This window comes from Cyprinus carpio, chromosome A13 (assembly GCF_018340385.1).
Source record: "Cyprinus carpio isolate SPL01 chromosome A13, ASM1834038v1, whole genome shotgun sequence".
NCBI classification, from domain to species: Eukaryota; Metazoa; Chordata; class Actinopteri; order Cypriniformes; family Cyprinidae; genus Cyprinus; species Cyprinus carpio.
The window spans coordinates 1,178,652-1,195,767 of NC_056584.1; the positions used below are offsets into that span (position 1 = coordinate 1,178,652).

At 36.1% G+C, this 17,116-nt stretch overlaps 2 protein-coding genes across 2 annotated transcripts in view; both read left to right on the plus strand.

The window, feature by feature from the left end:
- The window catches only part of LOC109099860 (orexin receptor type 2-like), a 40,565-nt gene extending 31,834 nt beyond the window's left edge, over nucleotides 1–8,731 (plus strand). Inside the window, exons 6-7 of the mRNA XM_042768352.1 lie at nucleotides 6,579–6,700; nucleotides 7,780–8,731. Coding sequence (XP_042624286.1) covers nucleotides 6,579–6,700; nucleotides 7,780–7,949 — 292 coding nt within the window. The 3' untranslated portion in view covers nucleotides 7,950–8,731. The remainder of the gene's footprint in view (nucleotides 1–6,578; nucleotides 6,701–7,779) is intronic.
- Nucleotides 8,732–10,518: 1,787 nt separating this feature from the next.
- LOC122147139 (GDNF family receptor alpha-like) lies at nucleotides 10,519–15,820 on the plus strand. The gene is made up of 8 exons (XM_042768287.1): nucleotides 10,519–10,678; nucleotides 11,725–11,877; nucleotides 13,875–14,257; nucleotides 14,493–14,503; nucleotides 14,857–15,026; nucleotides 15,141–15,329; nucleotides 15,417–15,501; nucleotides 15,576–15,820. Exons 1-8 carry the CDS (start codon nucleotides 10,519–10,521, stop codon nucleotides 15,655–15,657), a joined length of 1,233 nt encoding a protein of 410 aa, XP_042624221.1. The 3' UTR covers nucleotides 15,658–15,820.
- The last annotated feature ends 1,296 nt before the right edge of the window (nucleotides 15,821–17,116 follow it).

The window sequence follows — 17,116 nt, forward strand, 5'->3', positions numbered from 1 at the left end:
TCACGTCCCAAAGGCTGTAGTATGTTTGTAGTTACAAGACTGATTTACTACAGGTGAAATTTTGCCAACATCTCCCTTACTGTACATACAATACATAATTATTCTTAGAAATCAATTACTGTAATTCACCATAAGGGCTTTTTTATGTTCCAAAGGTTGTAGTACATTCCTAGTGTCCAGACTGACTTACTACAGGTGACATTTTGCCAAAATCACCCTTACTGTACATACAGTACATAATAATTCTAAGAAAACAATTACTGTAATTCAACAAATAGTAGTTTTTATGTTCCAAATGTTAAAATACATTTCTAGTGGCCAGACTGAGTTACTACAGTGGAAATTTTGCCAATATCAACCTTACTGTACATACAGTACATAATTATTCTTAGTAAACAATTACTGTAATTTACCAAATGATTTTTTTTTTCATGTTCCAAATGTTGTAGTAGATTAGTAATTAAAAGACTGACTTACTACAGGTGAAATTTTGCCAATATCTCCTTTACTGTACATGCAGTACATAATAAATCTTCAAAAACCATTACTGTAATTGACCAAAATGATTTTTTCATGTACCAAATGCTGTGATACATTTGTAGTTACAAGACTGACTTAATACAGAAATTTTGCTAACATCTCCGTTACTGTACATACAGTACATAATTATTCTTAGAAAACAATTACTGTAATTCACCATAAGGGTTTCTTTTTATGTTCCAAGGGTGGAGTACATTTGTAGTTACAAGACTGACTTACTACAGGTGTGATTTTGCCAATATCTTCCTTACTGTACATACAGTACATAATAATTCTCAGAAAAAAAAAATACCATAGTTCACCAAAAAGGTTTTTTTTTTTTTTTTAAATGTTCCAAAGGCTGTCGTACATTTGTAGTTACAAGACTGATTTACTACAGGTGAAATTTTGCCAATTTCTATCTTACTGTACGTACAGTACATAATTATTCTTTGAAAACAATTACTGTAATTCAACAAAAGGTTTTTTTTTTTTCATGTTCCAAAGGCTGTAGTATGTTAGTAGTTACAAGATTGATTTACTACAGGTGAACTTTTGCCAATATCTTCCTTACTGTACACACAGTACATAATTATTCTTAGAAAACAATTACTCTAATTCAACAAATGGTTTTTTTTTTTTTCCCAAAGGTTTTAGTACGTTCGTAGTGACCAGACTGACTTTCTACAGGTGATTTTTTTTTTACAATAACACCCTTACTGTATGTACAGCACACAACTATTTTATTTTTTTTATTATTAAAAACTAATTCACCTACAACCTTTTTTTCATGTTCTAAAGGTTGTAGTACTCTCCTAATGGCCTTGGATTTTATAGCAAATTATTCATATTTATTCATGTAAGGATGTGTGTGTTTGTGTGTGTGTTTGTGCTTGTGTTTGTATGTACAGTTGTTGCATAATTATTAGGCAAGTTGATATTCCGATCATAGTATTTATTTTAACAAGCACATTTAACAAATTCTAAACCACATCAATCTTAATAACTACTATTAATTTTTTATTTAATCATTTATGAGTGATATATAATTGTCCATGAAGGCTGGAAGTAAAAACATTCATATATCCAGGTGTGCATAATTCTTAGGTAGATTTTCTTTTACCAATAAAATTATTAAGACTGATGTGGTTTGGAATTTGTAAAATGTGCTTGGTTTAAAAAATATGATCATAATATCAACTTGCCTAATAATCATGCATGCACACGCATGCACACACACACACACACACACACACACACACACACGTTTGTTTGTTTTTGTGAATTGTGGGGACATTCCATAGGCATAATGTTTTTTATACTTTACAAACTGTATGTGCTATTGCCCTACACCAACCCTACACCTAACCCTACCCCTTACAGGAAACTTTGTACATTTTTACTTTCTCAGAAAAACTCATTCTGTATGGTTTATAAGCATTTTGAAAAAATGGGGACATGGGTTATGTCCTCATAAGTCACCCTCTCCACGTAATACCATTACGTCATACCATTATACAAAGTTTTGTCCTGATATGTCACACACACACACACACACACACACACACACACACACACACACACACACACTGGTATACTGTATATGGTTTATGAGGACACAAATGAGTATAATGTCATGGGTACTACAACATAAACATTGTTTATGAGGACACAAATGTGTCCCAGTAAAACAAAAGGCTTTATTAAAACATTTGAACATAAACAATTTAAGTGTAAACAGCACTTGTTAGGCTTATAATAAGGGGTAGGTTTAGGTGTAGGGTTGGTGTAGGGTGATAGAAAATACAGTTTATATAGTATAAAAACTATTACACCTATGGAGAGTCCCCACAAACCACAAATGCAAGTATGTGTGTACACATACAAAGCAATAAATAAATAATAAATGAATAAATATGAATATAAATATAAATAATCTGCTGTAGAATCAAACACCACTAGGTGCGTACTACAAGCTTTAAAACATGAAAAAATAGTGAATTAGGTGAATTTTCATGAATTCATTTTTAATAAAAATATTTGTGTGCTGTACAAGCAGTAAGGGTGTTATTGTGGAAATTTAACCTATAGTAAGTCAGCCTGGTCACTATGAACATACAGAAACCTTTGAAAAAAAAAAAAAAAAAGCATGGTGTATTTCAGTATTTTTTTTTTCTAAGAATAATTATGCACTGTTTGTACAGTAATGGAGATATTGACAAAGTTTCACCTGTAGCAAGTCAGTCTTGTAACTAGGAATATACTACAGCCTTTGGAACATGAAAAAAAAAACAAAAAACTTTTGATCAATTACACTTATAGTTTTCTTAGATTAATTATGTACTGTACATAGAGTAAGGGAGATATTGGCAAAATTTCACTTGTAGTAAATCAGTCTCGTCACTAGGAATGTGCTACAACCTTTGGGGGGAAAACACTTTTGGGCAATTACAGTAATGTTTTGCTAAGAGCAATTATTTACTGTATGTACAGTAAGGGAGATATTGGGAAAATGTCTCCTGTAGTAAGTCATTCTGCCCACTAGGAATGTACTACAACCTTGGGAACATAAACAAACCCTTGTGGTGAATTACAGTAATTGTTTTCTAAGAATAATTATGTACTGTATGTAAAGTAAGGAAGATATTGGCAAATTGTCCCCTGTAGTAAGTCAGTCTGGCCACTAGTGATGTACTACAACTTTTGGAACATAAAAAACCTTTTGGTCAATTACAGTAATTGTTTTCTAAGAATAATTATGTACTGTACATACAGTAAGGGAGATATCGGCAAACTTTCACCTGTAGTAAGTCAGTCTTGAAACTACAAACGTACTACAACCTTTGGAACATAAAAAAAGCCCTTATGGTTAATTAGAGTAATTGTTTTCTAAGAATAATTATTTACTGTATGTACAGTTAGTGAGATATTGGCAAAATTTCACCTTTAGTAAGTCAGTCTTGTAACTACAAACGTACTACAACCTTTGTAATATGAAAAAAAAAAACCTTTTGGTGATTTACAGTAATTGTTTTTAAGAATAATTATGTACTGTGTGTACAGTAGGAAAGGAATTTGCAAAATTTAATCTGTAGTAAATCAGCCTTTTAAATACAAATGTACTACAACCTTTGGAACATGAATATATATATATATATATATATATATATATATATATATATATATATATATATATATATATATAGGTGAATTACATTAATTTTTTTTTTTTTAAGAATAATTATGTACTGCACGTACAGTAAGGGAGATATTCACAAAATTTCACCTGTAGTAAGTCAGTCTTGTAACTACAAACGTACTACAATCTTTGGACCATGAAAAAACCCTTTTGGTCAATTACAGTAATTGTTTTCAAAGATTAATTATGTACTGTATGTACAGTAAGGGTGATATTGGCAAACTTTTAACGAATTACACTTGAAACTGGACCTCTGAGAAATACTAAAAATATTACTATAAATTGTAGCAACACCTCCCCCTTTACCCTTTGAACGCGGCACATGTTTATAACAGTAATCATTGGGCGATAGACTCATTTAAAGTAATGTTTTTGCATTTGTTAGCTTGGGGAACAGACATAGTCTCTGTAGTTTGATATCTGGGTGAAAGAGTATCTATGTGCTGAGAATTAACTGACTTCTGTGACATGAGGCGACTAGCAGACAGTCGGTTTAGCCAGTCTGTCTGCTTCCTGACCTGGGCCCCAGTTAGTCAAGTACATACTCTAAGACTATGTGTCATATTTCTAGAGAGAAGAGCGGCACCACCCCAGGAGGGATGAAGACCATCTCTTTTCAACAGGTCAGGTCTGCCCCAAAAACTCCATTTGTCTATAAATGCTTCTCTATGTTATTCTGCGGGCACCACTTAGACATCCATCCATTGAGTGACAATAGTCTGCTATGTATCTTGTCACCACGGTAAGCAGGGAGGGGACCAAAGAATATTACAGTGTCTGACATAAAGTTCACACACCTCTTTGATGTTATTTTATTTTATTACTTTTACATTTAATCATTTAGCAGACGCTTTTATTCAAAGCGACTTACAAATGAGAACAATAGAAGCAGTCAGACCAACGAGAGAACAACAACAGTGTACAAGTGCCATGACAAGTCTCAGTTAGTCTTTAGATGAGTCTTTAGATGTTTTTTGAAAATGGGTAAAGACTCAGCTGTTCGAATTACGATTGGGAGGTCATTCCACCAGCTGGGCACAGTCCAGGAAAAGGTCAGTGAGAGATTTTTCAGCTGTTCGAATTACGATTGGGAGGTCATGTTCCCTTGCAGAACTCAAGTTTCTGGAGGGCGCATAAGTTTGAACTAGTGAGTTTAGGTACAGTATATTGGTGCTGTGCCAGTGGTCATCTTGGTCAGTACCTTGAATTTGATGCAAGCGGCTACTGGTAGCCAGTGTAACCTGATGAGGAGAGGAGTAACGTGAGCTTTTTTTGGATCATTGAAGATAACCCTCGCTGCTGCATTCTGGATCAGTTGTAGAGGCTTGATAGTACATGCAGGAAGGCCTACCAGGAGAGCATTACAATCGCCCAGTCTGGAGAGAACAAGAGCTTGGACAAGAAGTTGGGTGGCTTGCTCTGACAGGAAGAGTCTAATCTTCCTAATGTTGTATAAGGCAAATCTGCAGGACCGGTCCGTAGTAGCAATATGGTCTGTGAAGCTTAACTGATGATTGATCACAAATACTAGGTTTCTGGCTGTCCTGGAAGGAGTTATGGTTGACGAACCCAGCTGTATAGAGTAGTTGTGATGAAACGACGGGTTAGCTGGAACCACCAGCAGTTCTGTCTTAGTAAGGTTGAGCTGAAGGTGATGGTCATTCATCCAGCTAGAAATGTCACTCAGACAGGCTGCAATGCGAGCAGCTGCTGTAGGATCATCTGGTTGGAATGAGAAGTAGAGTTGAGTGTCATCAGCATAGCAGTAATAGGAAAAGCCATGCTTCTGAATGACAGATCCTAATGGCGTCATGTAGATGGAGAAGAGAAGTGGTCTAAGTACTGAGCCTTGAGGAACCCCAGTAGCAAGAAGTTGTGACTTAGAAATTTCACCCCTCCAAGACACCCTGAAGGATCTATCTGAGAGGTAGGACCACAGTAGTGCGTTTCCAGAGATGCCTATCTTTCTGAGGGTGGACAGTAGAATCTGGTGATTAACTGTGTCAAAAGCAGCAGACAGATCCAGCAAGATTTTTAGTGATCTTGAACTGGTGAATTAGAACATCAGTAGTGCCGACGTCAATAACAATCTTACTGAATTTACTTTTAGCATCAGGCAACATTTTTAAATTTGCCAAGATGTTAGATGTCTCTGGCTTCTGGCAAACATTCCACTATGGTGGCTGGTGTCTCTATTTTTACGTTCCGTACAATAGAATTGCCAAAAACTAGAGCACTTTCATCACGCTTTTCAGTGGCTGCATCACTGAGTGGGGGGAACATGTTTAATGTTTTGATCTGAAGGGAAGAGCAGTGTTTTATTCCGCGACTATGCCACCTCACAGTCACCCAGTACCACTGCTGTGGGCAAAAAAACAAATAAAATAGTACTAAAATTGTCTTAAATTTCTTTACACAAGTTTTTTTGTTGTTGTTGTTGTTTTTTTTTTTTGAATTTGGGGTGAAATGTGTCCTAGGCATGTTTTTGTGATATTCACTCACTACTTAGGTATACATTAGAAAGTATTTGAACAGACTGCTCAGATAATATTTAATTATGTGGCCCTTTGTGCTCTGAATTCTGTTCAAACCAAGAATCTATATCTATAATGAATTCTGATCTAGTAATGTTTTTGAAAAAAATCAACATATTAGCATGGATAATTTTCCCCTCACTAGTTTAAATGTCTATAAAAATCTGCTCCTTTTAATTTTTTTTGTTTGTTTGTTTGTTTTCAGATGAGGGTCCAAGTGTATTCGAAAGCCCCAACTCTATAATACATGCTCTATTTATTCAAAATGTTAGAAGCTGTTTTTGATGGTTGCATTTTTTCTTTTGTTTTTGTCCACTTGTCTGCAGAGTATTTGGTGCTTTTAAGAACACAGACAACAGAGAGATTGTCTATGCCTGGTTCACATTCTCACACTGGCTTATATACGCCAACAGTGCCGCCAATCCAATTATCTACAATTTCCTCAGTGGTGAGTATTTGACACCTTTCCGCTACATCAGAGGTTTCTGGTTTTGGAGACCCCTCAGCAATGAATATTTTAAGTGTCTTTCTTTTTTACACACCAGACTGAAATTATCATGTTAGCGGCGAGCTGTATGAATTGATCTGGTCGTGTCAGATAAAACGGACATATAGATGACCAGAGTTGAGAAAAACTGCACTACATGTCAATCCCTCCATCTGCTGGTCACACTAAAGCATCGCACCTTTCATTCCCTACACTGCCTGCAAACAGAGAAAACTTCAAAGCTTTGAAATGCCGTTTGCCCTCCAGAAACATCCTGCACCTTTTCATTCCAAATGAGCACACTAATTATTTCTTCATTACCATTGCAATATTCTCTTTGTGCACCATGGTACAGGTTTGATAATACTGAGTACATCATTACCTGGTCAAGGACGCTATAGACGTCATTTAGAGCAGCATGGATGATTTAGTGCACCCACTGAAGATGAATTAATACATTTAATCCCACCAGTCGGTGGGAACAAAATTTATTTTTTAAATTTGAAAGAGTTTAGATTTTTTTATTTATTTAGTTATTTTAATTATCATTATCAGAATTGTCCTTTTTGTCATACTGCGCCATTGACAGGCTGTTGGACCCTTAGAGGTACAGTTTTTGTCATTGTTCTTCTGAGAGTTTATAAAAAACTGTCATTTTAAAATGGGTGATGTACTCACATGACTAGAGGCATTTCCAGGTTGCTCTTTCTGAAAGATGATGTTTGTGTTAAACTATAAAGACTTCCCGTTATCTGTCCGTTATTTGTTCTGGCTTATATAAGCATGCCCACAGGCCATGTAAACCTGTCAGTGATCACAGTGGTGAATGTAAATAAAACAACATTAAATTATTAACAGTAGTTTACACTGAAGCAAGTGTAGGTGTTCTTACTGATGTTCATTTGGGAATGATGGATGAGACGGTGTAATTCAGAGCATGTGCTCACTTATTTGTGAAAAATGTGGATTTAAATGGATTTTTAAAACGCTTAAGGTTCATTTGACTCTTTAAATCAAATCCTGAATATTTTTCCTTGCAGGTAAATTTCGAGAGGAGTTCAAAGCAGCGTTCATCTGTCATTGCTCCGGTAGAGATGAGATACACAAGGAGAGAGTCAGAGCAAGAACCAGCACAGATAGCCGCAAATCCCTGTCTACCCAAGTAAACCATTTTGACAACATCTCCAGGATATCTGACCAGGCTGTGTAGCTCCATCATGACAAGGGTTTGCCGGGTTAATCCTACTGGATGCCACCCACTTGACCCAGTCATGACCGCTGACTAGAAGATCACAGACGTGCCATATGTTTTGACCTGCGAGACTTACAGATGGAAGGATTGAATAGACCTATTAGCCCCTGAAAAATTGCCACACTTTTTGAAAATGACATTGTGTCTAACGTAAGAGCACATGAACCTTCTGTGGAATTGAAATTTTTACCCTCTGAGCCAAGGGGTTATTTTTCTGCTCATCCGCAACAGGTGACATAATCCCCAGAGGTGATGTGCATGAAAATAATGGCATGTCTCTGAAACACATCGTTGATGTTAGACTGCATTCCTCAACTCAAGATTGAAAGCCAATGGCAATAGAAGGGAAGCACAAAAAAAAGACATTTTTAAAGGTGACGTGTGTAATTATTCCAGTGTTAAAATACTCTCCTATCAAATCTTATGTAGAGACAACTATAAGTAATTTGCGAGTTATCTGAAAAGTGTAAATACTGCAGCATCGCTGGTCTGTATGTTTGAGCATCCTCTAACCAGCTGAACACAGTGATACTGGCTCATCAGTCATGTGAATTTTGGATGGTACTATTTGTTTGAATGGCCAGTGGCAGATGCATACAGGAAGCCTATTTGAAATCAAATAGTATTTTTTGGAATTCATCCCCTAGCAGTGCAGAAATAAGACACTCCAGAGAACAGGTCACACTTTACACAATGCATGCATAAACTGCTTCAAGTACTCGTGAATAAAATTTATATTGTGTGTGTGTGTGTATATATATATATATATATATATATATATATATATGTATATATATATATATATATATATATATATATATATATATATATATATATATATATATATATATAAAACTATTGTTCCATGTTTAAACAATGTGCAATTTGTAATGTTTCTCTATAAGTATTCTTTTTGTCATCTTTTCAGGAACAGTTCGCTCTAATTTCTCAGTCAGGTACTCAAAAAAACATCAGGTCGTTCACTTAGTGTAAGTTTTGATAGTTATGCTTACAGATAAAAGTCTGTTTTATTTCCAGTGTTAGGCATCTGTATTGTGTAGTGTTTGCATTTATTTCTAAAGGAGTTGTTTTGACGTTTTGCACAGCTCAGCAGTAATTATGTTTGAGTAATTATGAGTGTTTGCTTGTTGGGTCAGGAAGCCTGGAGCACTGGCTGTTGTGACTATTATTAGTCAAAATATTAGAGTCATATAACAGAACTATGGCACAATAAAGCATCTTTGTTCAAGTGGGGTAGACGTCACAAGCACAAACAGATGAACAACAGGGCATAGAACTACTTATGATGTATATCTCTCAGGTGCTTGCTTCGAGGGCTTGTGTAATTTATTAAAAATGTGTACTTGCTGCTACTTATGACATTCATACATAAATACATTGCATGTGTTAACGTGTTTGAAATTATGTTTGTATATGGACTCCAATTTTCCTTTAAAAATGCACTAAAAAAGCCACTCATCATTTTTGCCAATTGCTTTAGTTGATGATTTTCATGCTGACTTTTAAACAATGTTTACACAGAAAAAAAAAAAAGTGAATTACTTTTGTCGTATATAGGTGCAATCCAAATATAAATAAACAATAGCTACACAAGTAATTGCTTTTTGATAATTGTTTTGCCAGCACTAAACTAGCACTAACACTTACATAAGTATTCTGAACCAGCATGGAAATATATGATGTTCTGAGTTGGTCTTTTCAGGGTTTTCATGCCTTTTCGTGCCATTAATTATAGGATATGAACTGACTTGAGAACTGGCCCCAATCACATAAGTGAGCCGTGCATGTGTGTGACATTCAACACAGAGAGCGTCACACCTGAGAGGGATTATTCATTAGCACCGTGACGTCACGTTGGGGTGAATAGAGTGTGGTGAAGCGGAGCTGTTCACTCGCACAGGTGCTTAACACTGATACTCAACCAACCCCCCGTCATACACATGAAGGCCATGAAAGCAGCATTTCTCATTGGTGAGTAGAGGATCTATTTTAAGGATTAGTGAGCTTTTAGCAGTTCAGTGCTTCATTGATCTTGGGAGTTATTTCTGATGGAGTTATTGAAATTGATTTCTCATGTGCATGTGCCTGAACATTTGCCAGGTGTTTCTATATTGCTCTTGGAGTGAAACAGGGTCTAAAATAAAATGGAATCAAATCGATCTGTTCTTACTTAATTGCAAGTGCAATAACAAGTGCAAATAATAAGCTAAAGATGCTCTTTAAAACATTCTCATTATCATAATGGATGATATGGATCATGAGGTTTTGTCCTACCTGCTGTTGCTGTCATTAAAGTGGGAAAAATAAACGGGAAACATTGCATATATTCTTGTCAGGTTTTCACAAAGATATATTTTATTAGGAAAGAATATTTTCAAAAACATTTTTACAAAACTTTTGGAGCCTAATGGCTTTGAAAAGCTTAAGACTATGTAGTAAATACTGTGTGCATCTATGCTGAACAGGTAGATTGTCTGCATTAAGCTGATGTCAGGACGAGCCAATTATGAATGCTATTTCCATTCCAGTGTCTCATTTGCTGCACCAGCTAGTTTGCATTGACACAGCAAGATCTACAGACTGCATTTCGCACATGGACGCTTGTGTTTCTCCACACGTCTGCAAAAGTGAACAGGCTGTTCTCAGAAATATCTGTCATTTTAAAGGTACTGAATTCTTATTTAAACTTCTATGAGTGCAATCAATTTTGTTTTTGTTTAATGGGATAGGACCAGGGTTGGCTGGTCGCATTGGGTTAATAACTGTTCTTACAAAAAATTTACAAATTGAATGTTTGCCCTCTTGATCCATACAAGTTGATTCTGTTAAGGCATTAAAAATTAAAACCTTTCAAGTTGAGGACAACTTTTCAATTTGTCACAAAAGTGTGTGAGTGGGGGAGGTCGGCACACTGGTTTCAAGGTTTTGGTTGCACGTGGAGTGCAATATAAGAATAATGAATAATTTATAGCAAATTATTTCTATATAAACAGACAGACATAAAACATCCCCACATGACTTTTCCAATTTTAAATCAAAAATGTTGCCATTTCAACTGAGCTGGGTTATCTTAATTTTGACAAAGATATTCAACAAAGAAAATCCTGTCAGCAATACCTGTCTCCTCTACCCCTGGAAATGTCTCATCACTGTGGTGGCAGTAATTGGATTTAAGCACAATAGCATTGAGCAAACTGCATGACTCAAACTGAGGCTTTATGTCCATCCAGGGAAGAAGAAAGGTCTAGCTTGAGGGGATATTGAAGTTGTTTGTTGGTAGTGCCTGAATACAAGAAAGAAAGAGAGAGAGAGAGAGAGAGAGAGAGAGAAACACACTGGCCTCAGGCAAGCAAAGGATATAAGCAAACAATATATGAGATCATCAGTCCATATTCACATTATGCTATTGACTGTCATGTTGATACATTTAAACAAGAGACCATGATAACCATTTTAGAAAAATCGTAGCAAACTTTAAAACTTGTAGATAATTATATGCTTCAATTCCCAATTAAAGGATTAAATGCTTGATAAACAGTCAAACACAATAGCCATTTACTTCAGCTATTAAAAATTCATGCACACATTGAGACTCAGATGTATAGAGTTCACTCATTAAAAGCTGATGGTAAGCTCATTTCAAAGCAGTGGCGTTGAAATTGCCTCTAGTAAAGGTTGCTTTGCTGCTGTCTCTTTTCATCCCTGTGGAAAGATGGAGACTGCCACATGACTGACGCAAAGGTCTGTAAGGCCACTCTTCAGATGATGTTAAGCCGCTCACCTGCATTGGGACAGTGTGTTTGTTCTGGGACAGATCCATGCAGCACTCTACAACAGCTGTACTCTCAGTGCCAGCATCATTGGGGTACTGTATACCACACACATTAAATATTACAATTTACCATGCAATTTGCCATGCAAAAATTGCATGTACAGTAACATGCTAAAAGGGATAGTAATTATTATTATTATTATTATTATTATTATTATTATTTTCTGTGGAAAACAAAAGTGGAGCTTTTGAATGATCTTCATTTAGTTGTTTTTCATGCAAAGCAGGAATCATAAAAGTATTATAAAAGTTCCTTTTCCAAGGAACAGACCAAAATGGACTTGGTGTGATGCATGTGTCACTGTCATTTTTAATTTGAAAGAATTCTGTGCTTTGGCAAAAGGAAAGATTATCAGTGAATAAGAACTTACATACAGGTTTGCAGTGGCACGAGGCAGATTAAATGCCAACAGAATTCTCAGTTAACTATTCACATATTGTTTCCCAGCTAAATGTGTTATAAATGATTTGTATACAGTAAATATACAAATATTTTGTAACCGGTAAGAAAGGTCTACAAATGATATGTAACACATTTACAAGTGATGAATAGTTTACACTTTAGATTAGGGGAAGCAGAAAGCTTTGCAAATGATTTATTCATGCGTTTACACATCATCTATAACAGGTGTTAAACACTTTGTAGTGTGTACTAAGTACTGACAGGTGAGGGTATAGAAAGCTGTCTTCTCTGACACACATGGAGTCTTTAACTCTGTGCACCTGATGTGAGCTTCAGTGGAAGGTAAATCCGGTTGAGAGGTTAACTTCATCACTAGATCCACACACTCCACACAGAACACAAGTCTGTGCTGTTGAGTGAAAGGATTTAACACAAGCCACTGGAATCACCTGACTAAGGCATTTATAAATGTGTATCCACTTCGAAACAAATGAATTACTCTTCTTAAAAATAGTGCTTTAGCATACCTGCATGTTTGTGCTTTTGAACACAGACCAGCTTACAACTTCTTCAATAAATCATACAGTGATCATTTACTAATGGTTTATTCATCATTTGTTCATGATTAACAATTGTTTATTGAGATAATTATACAAAACAATTTTGACAGAAATACTTCAATGATTTATAAGTGATAAGTAATGTATCAACTAATAACTTATAAACCATCTACTAATGATCAGTTTGATTTATTTCATGATTTTAACTTTTTTTTAAGATAACTTACAACACATTTGTAAATCATTAGCATACCACTAATTAATCATTTATGAACATATAGTCATGTTTTGTAAATGATTCGTTCATCATTAACCAATAACTTATAAGCGACTTATAACTGAATTAATAAAACATTACTAAAATGTTAACTTATTACTTATTAATCATTTATGAACATACAGTCATGTTTTGTAAATGATTAGTTAACGTAATTATAAAGTGTAACCAAAAAAAAAACAAAAAACGCAACCCAAGGCAGAACAGCAAACCAGTGATCACAAAGTCAGTAGAGGCTGGTCACATGGTCAGCAGAGGCTTTTCAGTTGGAGGCCATGAAGGTATAGCCTACTCAAAATTTTGAGGTGGAAAAAAATTGAAAAAAGTAGCTTACAATTTAATGTTAATAAAATCTCAGGTTATCAACTTAATGTCTTCAGAATACGTATTTCTTTATTTCAATTTCACCGTTGAAAGTCTGAATCCCCTGTGTTTTACTGCCAACCGAATGTGCAGTTTTAGAAATTAATTATTTAGCAATACCGAATGGCTAATGGATATTTCTTCAAGTAATAGGTGAGTGAAATTTTTAATTTATTGTCTTGTTGTATAAGTCGGCTATAATGTAATTAACATAAACATGAACAAAAAGAAGGCTTTTATTAAGCAGTTTACATACATAAATAATAATAAAAAGCTACAATTAAGTGTGCCTCCTCTATTTTAACATCCACGAGTCGCCACTGGACAAGTCCTTAGTCTGTACATTGTGCACCAAATCCTTCTGTAAACTCATTATTGCATGCATGCTGTGATTCCCTCATTGTACACTCTCATACCCTCAATCCAGTACATCACACCAACCGATCCTGTCTTGAAGAGATAGTGGCTTGTCTTGGGGAGAAAGCCTGTAACAGCCGGATGGTGCCATTTGTTCAGGAATGCAACGCTTACCAATGCAACCCCAGCCAGTGCAGAGAGGGACTGAGGCAGTTCTACTCGGCTCTTCCTTACAATGTGGCTGAGAAACTGGTGTTCTGTGACTGTGAAAGAGAAGACCAGGAATGCCAGCAGATGAAGGCCTCTCTACACTCTGGATCCTGTGTGAGTGACCAGTCGCAGACACCCTGGACCTGCCTGGAGGCTTTGGACAGCTGTTCTGAAGATATATTGTGCAGGTTAGCACTGAACATTGATGGCATAGCATTGACAAAACGATTTGCACTAGGATATGTTTATAGAACATAATTTTTATCAACCAGTTATAGCCCAGGTAATTTTTATTTATTTATTTATTTATTTATTTATTTATTTATTTATATTATATTATTATTATTATTATTATTATTATTATTTTTTGCATGGCTGCATTTGTGCTTAACTGGTTTGGGGGGGAAATCACATTCTTCCTCTTCGGAGGTTTCCTTTGACACTATCAAATTTGGCTTTTACTGCTGCTTTGGAACAGAATCTATTGCGGTAAGCGCTAAATGTAGTCAACTGGGTACAAATTCACATAAATCCACCACAAATGAGCTAAACTGTAAAGTACCCAAAGGACGAGTGTGTGTTGGTATAGATGTGCTGTTCCCCAGATGATGAAGCTGGTTGACCATAGGGTCTTACTCTTTCCGGTTGACTGGAGAAGTTTTAGGTAACTAGTTAAGTGACATTGTGGGAACAATGGCACCAGAGATTTTAACAGACTACTGCTGATAAAAAAAAAAAAAAAAAAAAAAAACTATTTTTTATTGGCAGGTATTTATTTGGTAGGTGTCTGTATGTTTTTTTTGGGGGGAATGTGTATGTGTTTGGTTCGGTGAATGGCTAAGTTGTCTGGACCCCTACTTCTTTCTTGGGCACGACCTCCAATGCAGGGTGGCATTTGTTGAAACAATGGGTTCAATACTTCATCAACCATGCACTTGTGATGGATTAAATCATCATGATCAGTATAAGTGCAATGAGCTGAAACACATTTTCCAAGACAAGTCCCTATTCAGTAAGTACTTTCACAAATTAAAAGGTTGTTGGCTAGTTTAACTACCGTGCATTTGTGTAGTCTCATTCTGATTGATGTATTCTGATTTAACCATTCAAATCATATCACTCTCAGGGACCAAAGAAAATTTCAGACATGGAGGAGAATCCCCTGAAATAAACACTGGGCACCAGCCAACCAGTGAAACAAGCACTGGGCAGCAGTGGTTAAGTAGTGAAAATGTCCGATATGGACAATTCGATGATTCAAGCAATGGGCAGCGACCAACCAATGAATCAAGCATTAAGCAGCAATGGTTGAGTGGTGAGTTGACTGACTTAAAATGCACTTTTTTTTTTTTTTCATTACATTATTGCTGATGTAATTAAACGTATCCTCTTTGTTTACCAGATCAACCATTCTACTTACTGATATATATCTCTGCTTTAATGGTGGTGGTATTGTTCGTGGTCAGCCTTGTTTTGCACAGACTGTGGTAAGTTGTCATTAGTTTAATGCATACCAAATTATGTAGATGTTTTAATAATGTTTTAATGGCTTGTCTTTTAGGAGAATACACCAAGCTGCTAGTAAACCAACTTTTGAGGCCCATCAGTCAAAGTCTCTGATGTTGTCTTCTGTTATTATTTGAGTGATGTGAAGTGGCAGTGATATGTATACTTTGCACAATGTAGTTACATCTTTCACTGTGAATTTGAAATATTCTGGCTCATGCTATGATATCTTATTATATTGGATGAAAAAAGAAACTGTTGGGCATAACTTGATTTTATCCATATGGTATTCACAACATACAGGTGTTGTTGATTTGTTTTGTGTTTCATTGTAAAGTTTATTTTTTTAAATAATTAAATTCAAAAAGTGAAACTTGTATATTATGTTTATTCATTACACACAGACTGATATATTTCAAATGTTTATTTCTTTTAATTTTGATGATTATAACTGACAACTAAGGAAAAAATCCCAAATTCAGTATCTCAGAAAATTTGAATATTACTTAAGACCAATACAAAGAAAGGATTTTTAGAAATCTTGGCCAACTGAAAAGTATGAACAAAGTATGAGGATGTACAGAACTCAATACTTAGTTGGAGCTCCTTTTGCCTGAATTACTGCAGCAATGCGGCGTGGCATGGAGTCGATCAGTCTATGGCACTGCTCAGGTGTTATGAGAGCCCAGGTTGCTCTGATAGTGGCCTTCAGCTCTTCTGCATTCTTGGTTCTGGCATATCGCATCTTCCTCTTCCCAGTACGTAAGGTCAGGTGAGTTTGCTGGCCAAATAAGAACAGGGATACCATGGTCCTTAAACCAGGCACTGGAAGCTTTGGCACTGTGTGCAGGTCCCAAGTCCTGTTGGAAAATTAAATCTGCATCTCCATAAAGTTGGTCAGCAGCAGGAAGCATGAAGTGCTCTAAAACTTCCTGGTATACGGCTGCGTTGACCTTGGACCTCAGAAAACACATTGGACCAACACCAGCAGATGACATGCCACCCCAAACCATCACTGACTGTGGAAACTTTACACTGGACCTCAAGCAACGTGGATTGTGTGCCTCTCCTCTCTTCCTCCAGACTCTGGGACCCTGATTTCCAAAGGAAATGCAAAATTTACTTTCATCAGAGAACATAACTTTGTACCACTCAGCAGCAGTCCAGTCCTTTTTGAAGCGAGATTCTTCTGATGCTGTCTGTTGTTGAAGAGTGGCTTGACACAAGAAATGCGACAGCTGAAACCCATGTCTTGTATACGCCTGTGCGTAGTGATTCTTGAAGCACTGAATCCAGCTGCAGTCCACTCTTTTGTGAATCTCCCCCACATTTTTGAATGGGTTTTGTTTCACAATCCTCTCCAGGGTGCGGTTATCCCTATTGCTTGTACATCTTTTTTTCTTCCACATCTTTTCCTTCCCTTCACCTCTCTATTAATGTGCTTGGACACAGAGCTCTGTGAACAGCCATTCTACCACATCTTTTCCTTCCCTTTATTTCTCTATTTGTGTGATTTGTCAATGGTCTTTTTTTGGAGAACTGTCAAGTCAGCAGTCTTCCCCATGATTGTGTAGCCTACAGAACTAGACTGAGACC